This window comes from Chiloscyllium plagiosum, chromosome 30 (assembly GCF_004010195.1).
Source record: "Chiloscyllium plagiosum isolate BGI_BamShark_2017 chromosome 30, ASM401019v2, whole genome shotgun sequence".
Classification (NCBI taxonomy): domain Eukaryota; kingdom Metazoa; phylum Chordata; class Chondrichthyes; order Orectolobiformes; family Hemiscylliidae; genus Chiloscyllium; species Chiloscyllium plagiosum.
The window spans coordinates 5,814,729-5,827,382 of NC_057739.1; the positions used below are offsets into that span (position 1 = coordinate 5,814,729).

Here is a 12,654-nt window from a genome sequence, read left to right on the forward strand (position 1 = left end):
GAAGGGAGGGGCCGTAGTGTAAAGGGGGTGGAGTAAGGGAGGGGCCGTAGCGTAATGGGAAGAGTTGTACAGCCCGGAAATAGACCCTTTAATCATTTCTTCCATGCTGACCAGATATCCTAAATTAATCTAGTTCTGTTTGCCAGCACTTGGTCCATACTCCTCTTAGCCCTTCCTACTTGTATACCCATCCAGATGCCATTTTAAATGTTGTAATTGTACCAGCCTCCTCCTCCTCCTATAGCACCTCATTCCATGCACACACTACCCTCTGCATGAAAAAGTTGCCCCATAGGTCCCTTTTAAATATCCCCCCGTCCCCACTTTAAACCTATGCCCTCTAGTTTTGGACTCCCCCACCCTGGGGAAAAGACCATGCATGTCTTTCGTGACAACACACACATCCTAGGACAGGTGAAACAAAGACACATGTGAGAATTCTTTGAGGCATGGCGTTCTAAACAGAACTCCATCAATAAACACATCAACTTTGATTCCATCTACCTTCCCTTGAAAAAAAGAACCGGAAATGACATCACCCACATTTAAGACTGATATCAGAGAGGTGGGACATACCACCAGCGCTTCACTGGTAACTCTCACTGATGATGTTACCTAGTCATGGTGACAAAACGGCTGAAAACAAACCTTCAAGCTCAGTGAGCAAACTTACATACTTAACATCAACCTGAGAAACAAATCTTCTCAAAAATCGCTAATTTTATAATCCTTTATAAGGTCACCCCTCAGCCTCCGATGCTCCAGGGAAAACAGCCCCAGTCTATTCAGCATCTCCCTGTAGCTCAGATCCTCCAACCCTGGCAACATCCTTGTAAATCTTTTCTGAACCCTTGCAAGTTTCACAACATCCTTCCTATAGCAAGGAGATCAGAATTGCGCACAGAATTCCAATAGTGGTCTAACCAATGTCCTGTACAGCCACAACATAACCTCCCAACTCCTGTACTCAGTGCACTGACCAATAAAGGAAAGCATACCAAACGTGCCTTCACTATCCTATCTACCTGCGATTCAACTCTCAAGGAACTGTGTACCTGAACTCCAAGGTCTCTTTGTTCAGCAACACTCCCCAGCATCTTACCATTAAGTGTATCAGTCCTGCTAAGATTTGTTTTCCCAAAATGCAGCACCTCACAGTTATCTAAATTAAATTCCATGTGTCACTTCTCAGCCCACTGGCCCATCTGATCAAGATCCTGTTGTAATCTGAGGTAACCTTCTTCATTGTCCATTACACCTCCAATTTTGATGTCATCTGCAAACTTCCTAACCGTACCTCTTATGTTTACATCCAAATTATTTATATAAATGACGGGAAAAGCAATGGACTCAGCACCGATCCTTGTGGCACAGCACTGGTCACAGGCCTCCAGTCTGAAAAGCAATCCTCCACTACCATCCTCTGTCTTCTAGCTTTGAGACAGTTCTGTATCCAAATGGCTAGTTCTCCCTGTATTCCATGTGATATAACCTTGCTAACCAATCTACCATGAGGAACCTTGTTGAACGCCTTACTGAATTCCATATAGATCACATCCACTACTCTGCCCTTATCAATCCTCTTCGTTACTTCAAAAAACCTCATCAAGTTTGTGAGACATGATTTTGAACACACAATGTCATGTTGACTATATCAAATCTGTCCTTGCCTTTCCAAATACATGTAAATCGTATCCCTTAGGATTCCCTCCAACAACTTACCCACGACCGATGTCAGGCTCACCGGTCCATCGTTCCCCGGCTATTCTTCACCACCTTTCTTAAATAGTGGCACCACGTTAGTCAACTTCCAGACTTCTGGCACCTCACCTGTAATTGTCGATGATACAAATGTCTCAGCAAGGGGTCCAGCAATCACCTCCCTAGCTTCCCACAGAGTTCTAGGGTACACCTGATCAGGTCCTGGGGATTTATCCACCTTTTGTGTTTTAAGCTGTCCAGCACCACCTTCTCTGTGATATGGACATTTTCCAGGGGCTGCTATTTATTTTCCCACATTCTGTATCTTCCATGTCCTTCTCCACAGTAAACACTGACGCAAAATACTTGTTTAGTCTCTCCTATCCTGTGGTTCCACACATAGGTGGCCTTGTTGATCTTTAAGGGGCCCTATTCTCTCCCTAGTAACCTTTTTATCCTTAATGTATTCATAAAATCCCTTTGGATTCTCCTTAACCCTATTTGCCAAAGCTATGAGGGGGTAAATAACTTGGATGTTACAAAATATTGGATGTTGGGAACATATATATGATTCCAGATCTAATTTCTGTAGCAGTGACTGTGCGCCAAAAGTTTTTAAAAGTGACCCCCCCCGCCTTTCTATTGCTTCAAAATCCTGATTGTCAGTTTTTCGTTTGCCACCCTCTATTTCCCTCTCTTCCCCCGCCTTCTCCCATCTCTCATTGCGCTCTCTCTCTCTCTATCACTCACACAGAGTATGAAGGGCCGCCCACCACCAGCACCCCTCTTTGGAGATGAGGATGAAGAAGATGATTTTGATTGGCTTGGATAAGGTCACCTCTAAGATTGAGTGTAATTACTGTGGAGATGGAGAACCAGAAAGGATCCTGCCTCAAAGACCTGCCTGAAAACACAGTGCTTATTCCCTGTGGAATTTCATATTCTGAAATTCTCTCTGATTGTAACCTACTGGGCACAGCCTCCTGGTGAGAGGTTGTCTGGAGAACAGAAGGAAATTGTGGATGAACTTGCACTGACTCTAAGCCACACTGGTATTATTCCTAAACATCATATGATTTTGTTGCAATCAGATTTCCTTTTTAATTCCTGCTGAATTTCATTAAATTTTTACTGCTTAAACAGCCAGAGCTGTTGATAGCTATTGGACAGCCCGATGCAACACAAGGCAAGTAGAGACTGCTTATTAACTTTGTTATTGTAACTGCCACAGTCTGAATATCAAACTCTCTTCATTACATTCTGTCATTTGTGAATGATGCTCACATGGGGAATTAAGACATTTTCCTTGTGTTGGGTGCAGCATTGGTTTGGTCCAAAATAAAGTATCTCTGTGCCTTAATTTCCAATCACGTGGTGCCCACCCTACACATTTTCACTCCTGTTTCTTGACGCAGCCTACTTGGGTGGAACTCATTGTCTTCAGTTGTACAGCCTGAACTGAAATTTCTCCAAACCTCTTAATTTCTTTACCTTTCATCTCCTGTCCAATGATATTTCTGAAAACATTCCTCTCTGCTCAGATTTTGGGTCATGCAATCTAATTTACCTTAATGTCAAATTTTGATTGACTTTTGAAGGCTAAATGTCCTTTTGTTTTAGATCCGTTCATGACCATTGTAGAGATGTTGAATGGAGTGATTTGAATTCCTCAAGCCAATCTTCAAGAAATTATGCAACAAGATTTCAAGTTTTACAACTTTACTATAACAAACGAAAAGCAACCTGGCCTAAGCATTACGTAACAGGCAGTTAATGATAAGTTAATTAAAAAAAAAATCTTAACATGACCAATAACCTCATGCCATATATACTTGACATATATACTCTGTACTTTATAGTATGGTTTCCATAGACCTTCAGTTGTTAGAGAAAACAGGCCTGTTTCATGCTGTTTCCATTCGATTTACATAATCCATTTTGCTGAATTATAGTTTTTCATGGCCATTGTCCCTTGGTCTTTGAATTCTCAAACCAGTGCACTGTGGTGCCAGCTTTGCCAGGGCTAATCCTGTAGAGTCTTTACAGTGCTATGGAATGCGTCCCTCCGATTGGCAACTCACCTCCCTCGTGTCTGATCATTCAAATTCTCTCTCTCTCTCTCCCTCTCCCCCTCCATGTACCATCCAAGCCCTCTTCCTGTCAAAGTGATCTAGATAGTGTGATTGAATGTACCATTGGGTGGTATGGTGGCTCAGTGGCCTCAGCGCCAGGATTCCATGTTCAATTCCCGCCTCGGGCGACTGCCAGTGTGGAGTTTGCACATTCTCCCTGTGTCTGCGTGAGTTTCTGCCGGGTGCTCCAATTTCATCCCATAGTCCAAAGATGTGCAGGCGAGGCGGATTAGCCATGGGAAATGTGGGGTTACAGGGATATAGGGTAGGGGATGTGGGTCTGATGGGATGCTCTTCAAAGGGGCAGTGTGGACTCAATGGGCCGAATGGCTCGCTTCTACAGTGTAGGGTTTCTGATTCTATAGCTGAATTTGCCAAATTAAACAAGGAGAGGTGGTGAAGTAAGTTGGTCGTGAGGAAGTTAGAGTCTGCAAAGGAAGAGATAGAGGTTAGGTGAGTGGATAAAAATTTTGGCAGATGGACTATTAGTGGGAAACTGAACTTTGGCTGGAATAATGTAAAAGGCAGTGTACTACTTAAATAGAGAGATTGTTGATAGAGGGATCTGGGTGTCCTGGAACATGATTCACAAAAAGCTAGTATGGAAGGACAATGTGATGAGGAAGACAAAATGTATGTTGATGTTGCTGCAAGGGGAATGGAACGTCAAAATATAGAGCATTTGATTTCAAATGTGGAGTACTGTGTAGTTTTGGCCTCCATATTTGAAAAGAGTAGATAATTACTTAGCATTAGAAGCAGTTCAGCTAAGGTTCACTTCTCATTCTATGGATTTCTTGAGGTTGAACAGGTTCAGACTAGTACTTGTTAAGAGTTTGGAAGAATGAGGTGATCTTACTGAAACACAATATCATGAGGAAACTTGGGAGGATGTTTCCTTTAATCGATGGACCAGAGTAAGGAGATATAATTAAAAAATAAGTATCCTTTTTAAAATTGAGATTGGGAGAAATGTATTTTGAGGGTCATTAGTCTAAGGAATTCTTCTCCCCAAAAAGCAGTTGAGGCTGGATATTTGAATATCTCCCCTTTTGAAAAGTCTTCCCTTTTCTCATTTACTATTTCACCTGTAAATCTTGGATTCTAATCTGGCCATACATCCCACACTTGGTATTCTTCCAGTTGAGCATCTTTATGTTTGCTGTTTGCCCTTTTCCATATTAAGGCTTTAAACCTTGATGCCACAGGCATCAATGCTGGGTCCTCAGCTATTTACACTTTTCTCTTTCTTTACATCATTAGTATGAAGATGTGCAACTATATAATGCATCATGTTTGCTGATGATACTCCTCACCTAGTTTAGTGAGTTGTGGGCTGCAAAGACTGGTTGTGAGTTAACAACTGGACGGTCATAGGGGGAAATTATTCATATTGGTTGTAAGAGTGGAATTGCTAAATATTTTCTAAAAGGTGTGAGACTGATGTTCAGAAATTGGTATGATAGAGGAAGCATGTCGGTACAGCAAGCAATTTAGAAAGCAAATGGCAGATTGGGCTTTGGAGCAAAGGAATAGTCAAGGAAGACCAAATTTGGACTACTGTGTGCAATTTTGGTTGCCATATTTATCAAAGGATTTTTTTTTTGGAGAAGGTATAATGAGTGTTTATTAAACTGGTCCTTTGGAGATATGGTTATCCTGCAATGAGATGTTGATAAATTGGGCTTTTTGTTTTGGAGTTTTGAAGGATGAGAAATTATCTCATTTACACATCCAAGATTCACAAAGGGTTCGTGAGGGTAGAGCTTTTTTTATTATTCATTGACAGGCTTGAGGGCCTTGCTGGTTGGGTCAGCATTTATTACCCATCCTAAATGTCCAGAGGGCAGTTGAGAGTCAGTCACATTGCTATGTCAGAAGTAGGCCAGACCAAGTAAGGATGGTAGATTTCCTTCCTTAAAAGACATTACGGAACCAGATGCGTTTTCCCCCCAACAATTAGCAATGGATTCATGGTCATCATTACACTCTTAATTCCAGATTTTTATTAAATTCAAATTCCATTATCTGCTGTGGTAGGATTCAAAACCAGGTCCTCAGAACATTACCAAAGTCTCTGGATTAATAGTCTAGTGATAATACCACTAGGCCATCACTTCCCCAATGCTGAGAGATTGTTTTGGCTGATTGAAGTATGCTTCCATGTTTTAGATTCCTCAAAGGAGTGAGATGAGAAATTATTTAACTTAAAGGGTTGTGAATCTTTGTAATTTTCCCCACAGAGGATTGTGAATGCTAATCTTTAAATATATTTTGGGCTGAGAAAGGGGTCTCAGGGAATCGAAGAATATTGGGAGAGGGTATAAGGGGGGTAGAGTTGAAGCCCAGAGTCAGCCACCGTCACATTAAATTGCAGAGCAGGCTGGATGGGTCATGTGCCCTACTCCTGTAGTATTTCTTGTATTCCAGGAAAAATGTGAAGAAAATATGGTGGGTGAACTGCATGATTATGAATAAATACATTTGATTGAAAGTGTTGTGTAATGGAGTATCCCATTTCCAAACGAAAATGCTGTAGCATCTGATGCCCACAAGAGGCTGGTATGTGCAGCTCAGCAATCTCCACATAGTTGCCTCACATTAGCAAGGAAGTAAAACCATGATTTCACATGACACAGTAATTCTGACCACAGAATGAGTAATTCCTGTTGATCTTCATTGGTATTGACAGAGGTTGATTTTATTTTCACTGCACACCGCATATTTGGCTATATTCCTAGCCTCTGTCTTTCTCTTGTAGCCACTGTGTTTATATAAATGGTTTGGTTTAGTTTCTGGACACTAGTAATCCCCAGAATGTTGATAGCAGGGGACTGATGATAATGCCACTGAATGTCGAGGGGTGGCAGTTAGATTGTCTTGTATTAGAGATAGTTATAACCTGGCATTTGTTTGAAACAGATGTTACTTGCCAGCCCTGGCTGAAAGTTCGAATGGCCATTCAAGTGCTATAAAATATAGATGAGGACTTCACCAGGCAGAAACCTGCAGCTGCAATGTATATTGGAACTCTTTGTTGTCCATAACTTCTCACACCCTTCTAACTCTTCATTAGGGTACCCCAGTGGAATTCTGCCTATAAATCCTGATGCTTGCAGTTGTTCATTTTTCAACATACCAATACAAACCTTATTGCTTCTACTCTGAGTGACTGAGGTGAACTATGGAGAACTGTGGAAGGAGATCACAGGCTTGAAAAAAGGTAAAGAGGCTTTTGAGAACATTTTAGCCTCCTTTATTAATCCTTCTTTCAGTCCTTGTCCAAACTGCTCCGGTTCTGACTGAATGAATTTCATTTAGTTGATGAAAAAAATAAGCATATTCGGCCAAAGGTTGTGACTAGATCACAGCTGTCTGGTTGTGGGTAGAGTGCAATTCTTTAAAGTCTTTGATAATGATGTCTAATTGTCAGATCAGTGGAAAGTGAAGGAGGTTGAAACAGCATAAAGTTAGTTTGGTTGTTGCAGATGTTGTTCATCTGCAACAACCAACCAACTTGCAATACTGTTTAGACTGGGCTAGAGTTTTACAGTATACATGATACTCAGTCCTAGGGCCAAGCATTCAAATCACATTGTGGAAGTTAGTGGAATTTAAATCAGAAGTACATCTGTTCTTAAATCTGGTTTACCACTTTCCTTCAAAAAAAAACCTGACTCGAGACACAGCAATGAGGTTGATGCTTAACTGTACCCTGAAATGGCCTAGCAAGCCACTCAGCTAAAGGTTAATTAAAAATTGGCATCAATCACTGGCTTTAGCAGCAGCAGCAGCCATCACGGGAATAAAGAAAAATATCTCTAAACCCACATTTGGACAGCCTCTTGCATTTTGTTGCTGGGTGCCCTTGTTTTTCTGTCTTGACTACAACAAAGGTTGGATGGCGTCTGACCACACTTTACTGAAGGTCAGGACACATAGCCACACTCCCCATTCAAGCAGATGAGCTCATAGGGAGAGGAGTTAATTATTGCTTCTGATGGAAAAACAACAGGAATTATCTGCACTGCTTTTACAGACTTACCCAACCTCATCTCACTCACTTCCTAATGATTAGTAACCCTGATCCCATTCTAGCATTCTTTGTTCAAAATTTTGTGCCCTTTCTCCTTTAAAGGCTCTCCAAAACTCCCCTACTTTACCATGGTTGTAGAACCCCTCCATAGCTCAGCATTTAAGGAGATGGTTACACTTCCCACTCCAGCAGTGAAGACATTTTGGTGCAGTACAGAGAGGTTGCTTTACTGTCAGTGACATTTTTCAGCTATGATATTAAATTAAGGTCCTGTTGACTCCTACAGGAGGAGTTTGCCTTCATGCCATAGCTGATATTAATTCCTCAGTTAAGTGCACAAGAATAATCTGCCATGCACATAAGTTAGTGGCTGCAATTCCTACAACAGCACTTTATCAACCAAACCACTTTGGATATTAGAACATAGAACAGTACAGCACAGAAATGGCCCTTTTGGCCCACGCTGTTGTGCCAAACATGATGCCAAATTCAACCAATCTCTTCTGCCTGCCCTTGGTCCATATCTCTATTCCTTGCATTTTTATGTGCTTATCTAAGTCCCTTGAATGCCCCTATTGTATCTGCCTTCACCAGACCCCTGGTTGCGTGTTCCAGATTCCTACCACTCAAAAAAAGCTTGCTCCTATATCTCCTTTGAAGCCCCTACATCTCCTTTGAAATCCCCACCTCCTAGTATTAGATGGGGATATTCCTGAAGTTGTGAAAGAAAACATATAAACACAAGTCTTTTTTATACAAATGCAAGTTGTAACTTGAACCATCTCCAAATACTTTCAATTCTAACACCACAAAGAGAATAACTAGTATATTTTAAAAATTCCATTCAACTTACTCCATGATTTTTCCATGCCCATCAGTATTCATCTGGGACTGTTCATAACTGGTAACTCAAAACGTCCAGAAAAAAGTAAGAAGGTTCCACTGGTAATCCCAAGTATCTAAGTTAAGATCAGAAACTGCAGAATTCACCCAAAGGCAAATGACAAAGCAGGATCCAGTACGGTGCATGCTTCATTTAAGACCTTTATTGTGACAAAGACTTTTCATTAAGATCACTATTTTTAATGTACATATAATTGAGTATTGAAATTCATAGCTTACAGCAAGATCTTTATTAGCAGCACTCTCTCTATTCCTGATGAAGGGCTTTTGCCCGAAATGTCGATTTTCCTGCTCCTCACATGCTGCCTGAACTGCTGTGCTTTTCCAGCACCACTCTAATCCAGAATTTGGTTTCCAGCATCTGCAGTCATTGTTTTTATCTTAGCAGCACCTAAGCCAATGCACACATCCTGAAGGGACAATTCAATAAATAAATATCTGAAAACATGCTTTACATTCTAGTATTGAGTTCAACATGCAGCTTCTAACTATCTCTTGGGAGAAACATAGGAAGAAACCTTTAATGCAGGATACCACTAAGTGCAAAAGAAAATAAAGCAGTGGTTGAGTGACACCAACCTCTGGTTTGAAAAGCCCTTAAATTCAGCAACCCTTAAGAAAAGAATGAATATGATAAGGGCAGGAATCTTTTGTAATGGGACTAGTTCCTTGAGACATCTCCAATGACACAAGTAAATCGTGGTGGCTCAGTGGTTAGCACTGCTACCTCACAGCACCAGGGATCCAGGTTTGATTCCAGCTTGGGGCGATTGTCTGGATTGTGGGAGGAAACCCATGCAGACACTGGCTGAATGTGCAAACTCTACACAAATATGTGCAGTTAGACGCAAATATAAAGGGGTAAATATAGCTCATGTTCTAGTAGTTTTCCATCAGGGAGAAGTAAAACTATTTAATCAGGAGGTTATTTCGGGAAAGAGAGGCCATCTCACTGAAAACTTCCTGGTTGGGTGATGGAGAGTCATCGAGGGGGCAGCAGAATGAAAAATAAAATATCTATTAACAAAATTTCACAGCAAGTATTAGAATTGACAAGCATTCATGTTTACAGTTGCTATCTGTACAATTGTACAAAGAGAACAGTAATTACATTATGAACCAAACAGGAAGGCTACAATTCAATATATTGCACAATAAAACCTTAGTCGGGTTAAATTTTTTTAATATAAAAATAAACAAAATTATTTGATGGTTTTCATATAAAATTACAACACAATAAAACAATTTAACACAATCCTCACAGCAGCTTTCTGACATAACACAAAGACAAAATCCAAGGATAAGTACAGCAACAATTGGCCAGTCATTGGTGATCGGAAAGTTGTTAGAAATAATAGTTTGGGACAAAATTTGCAGTCAGTTGGACAAATGTTGACTAATTAAGAAAATCTAGCACATATTTCTGAAGGGCTAAATTGTGTTAGATTAGTCTAAGTTTTGTTATGGTGACAAGGAGGGTAATGTGCATATGTGGTGTAAATGGACTTCAAAGAAGGCATTTGATAAAATACTCATCAGAAAAATTGAAGCCTATGTAATAAAACACAGTGACATGGTTACAGAATTAGCCGAGAACCTGGAATCAGTGTTTTTCAGGAATACAGAAGGGTATATAGTTGGGTTCCTCAAGTGTCACTATCAGGACCATTTTTGAGGTATATTAATGACCTGGGCTTGTATAAGGCACATTTTCAAAAATTGCAGATAAAACAAAACTTGGAAATATTGTAAATTGTAAGGTGGTAAGTGACAAACTTCGTATCCACAAGTTGATGACTGGCTAGATATGGCGCAGATCAAATTTAAGGCAGAGAAATACAAAGTGGTACATGTGAAAGGAAGAATGAGGATACGCATGATCGAAAAGAAAGGATACTACAGAGCTGCAGGAGCAAAGGGCTGAAGTATACAAATAGTTGAAGATGATACAGCAGATTGAGAAATCATCAATAAGGCATACAGGATCTTGGGCTTTAAAAATTGAAGCACACAGTACAGAAGTAAGTAGTTATGGTAAGCCTTTATAACACAATGGTTCAGCCTCAACTGAAGTATCCAATTCTGGGAACCACAATTCAGGGAAGGTGTGAAGGTGCTGCAGAATCGTGCTGCACACGATTTAAAAATGGAACAAAAGATGAGAGGTCAGTAATATGGCTAAATTTGGTGAATCTAGATGTGTTGAGAGAGATTTGACTGAAGTGTTAAAATCATGAGGGATTCTGGATAGAGCAGAAAGTGTCCTCATTTATGGAATATCTAGAAACCAGAGGAGACAGATTGGCAAAAGAACTAAAAACAACACGAAGAATAATTTTATATTGTAGTGAGTAGTTAGGATTGGGAGTGCACAGCTTGAGAACTGCAGTGGAGGCAGATTGAGTTGTTGCATTCATAACAGAATTATACAGTGATCGGAGGGGAAAGGATTGGCAGGACTATGAGAATAGGGCAAGAGAGAAGGATGGAGGTGGGCAAACTGCTCTTATTGGACGCTTGGACACAATGGATTATATACCCTCTTTCGGTGATGTAACCATTCTATAGTTCGAAAGGTCCTGCTTTACGTCTGATCTGCAGATCGCTGAGCAACTGTATGTGGACGGGTTGGGTGAGTGAGATGATGGGCACAAATGACACCGCTCAAGCTGACTGCACACCCACCTGAGTTCTCTGCAGATTTGCTGCACCAATTCTCAGTGGAATTCCAATGCATTTCCATGAACAAAGGAGACAAACAGCAGCAAGAAAACAAAAGTCTTAACTGTTCGATTACAGTTTTCTGCTCCTCGCCTACTCAAGGAGTTGGGTTAAATCCAGTTACTACGTCAGGTTACATCTCAGTAGAATAATACACACCAATTAGCATCCAGGCTCAACCAGAAGAAAAGGAATTGTCCACCTCAGCCTGGAGGCTGCTCCACATGGTCTTACCAGAAGTAAATGCAGCCTGGTTTATTTGTGTAGGGCAGCATAGCTAGAGAAAGAGGACACAAGGCACCAGCAGGCTGTGAGATGAAACAGACGAGGTTGCAGGCTGACCTGTGGACACAAAAGTGTGAAGATAAGAACTCATGAAAGAGAACAGGACACTAACAAAAACAGTTCCTGACAGTGCGGACTGGAAAAGACAGTACACCATAGAATTAGAATAGCTCAGCACAGAAGGAAGCTGATCAGCTCTTTCAAGAAGCAATCCAGTTTGACTCACTGCCTGAAACTGAGCTGTCACTTCAAGAATATTTAGATATGCACCTGTTATAGCCTACAGGCACACTGATCAAGAGCTGGAGGGTTTTTAATTTGGAAATAGAATCATAGAGCTGTACAGCACGGAAACAGACTCGTCAGTCCAACTTGTCCATGCTGACCAGGTACTCTATTTATATAGAGTCCCACCTGCCAGCACCCGGCCCATATCCCTCCAAACCCTTCCTATTCACATTCCCATCCAGATGCCTTTTAAATATTGCAATCGTCCTCTGGCAGCTCATTCCATACATGTACCCTCTGCGCGAAAAAGTTGCCCCGAGGTCACTTTTCAGTCTTTCCCTGCTCCCCTTAAACCTTCTCCCCTGCCCCAACTCCAGGGAAAAGACCTTGCCTATTTATCCTAGAACTCTGTGGGAAGCTAGAGATGTGATTGCTGGGTCTCTTGCTGAGATATTTGTATCATCGATAGTCACAGGTGAGGTGCCAGAAGACTGGAGGTTGGCAAATGTGGTGCCACTGTTTAAGAAGGGTGGTAAAGACAAGCCAGGGAACTATAGACCGGTGAGCCTGACCTCGGTGGCGGGCAAGTTGTTGGAGGGAATCCTGAGGAACAGGATGTACATGTATTTGGAAAGGCAAGGACTGATT

General features: G+C 41.2%; 2 protein-coding genes across 7 annotated transcripts in view; one reads left to right on the forward strand and one right to left on the reverse strand.

Moving 5' to 3' along the window:
- The window catches only part of LOC122564737 (FK506-binding protein 15-like), a 12,242-nt gene extending 8,270 nt beyond the window's left edge, over nucleotides 1-3,972 (forward strand). The window contains exon 4 of one of the 2 annotated variants that reach the window (XM_043719882.1): nucleotides 3,322-3,972. In XM_043719882.1, coding sequence (XP_043575817.1) covers nucleotides 3,322-3,333 — 12 coding nt within the window. In that variant the 3' untranslated portion in view covers nucleotides 3,334-3,972. Of the gene's footprint in view, nucleotides 1-2,455; nucleotides 3,062-3,321 lie in introns of those variants that run through there. The other variant, XM_043719880.1, reaches the window with a different exon arrangement.
- Nucleotides 3,973-8,951: 4,979 nt separating this feature from the next.
- The window catches only part of lrsam1 (leucine rich repeat and sterile alpha motif containing 1), a 91,762-nt gene continuing 88,059 nt past the window's right edge, over nucleotides 8,952-12,654 (reverse strand). For 4 of the 5 annotated variants that reach the window (XM_043719878.1, XM_043719877.1, XM_043719876.1 and 1 more), the window contains one exon: nucleotides 10,270-11,835. The gene's annotated coding sequence lies outside the window, so the exon portion shown is untranslated. Of the gene's footprint in view, nucleotides 9,183-10,269; nucleotides 11,836-12,654 lie in introns of those variants that run through there. The other variant, XR_006315982.1, reaches the window with a different exon arrangement.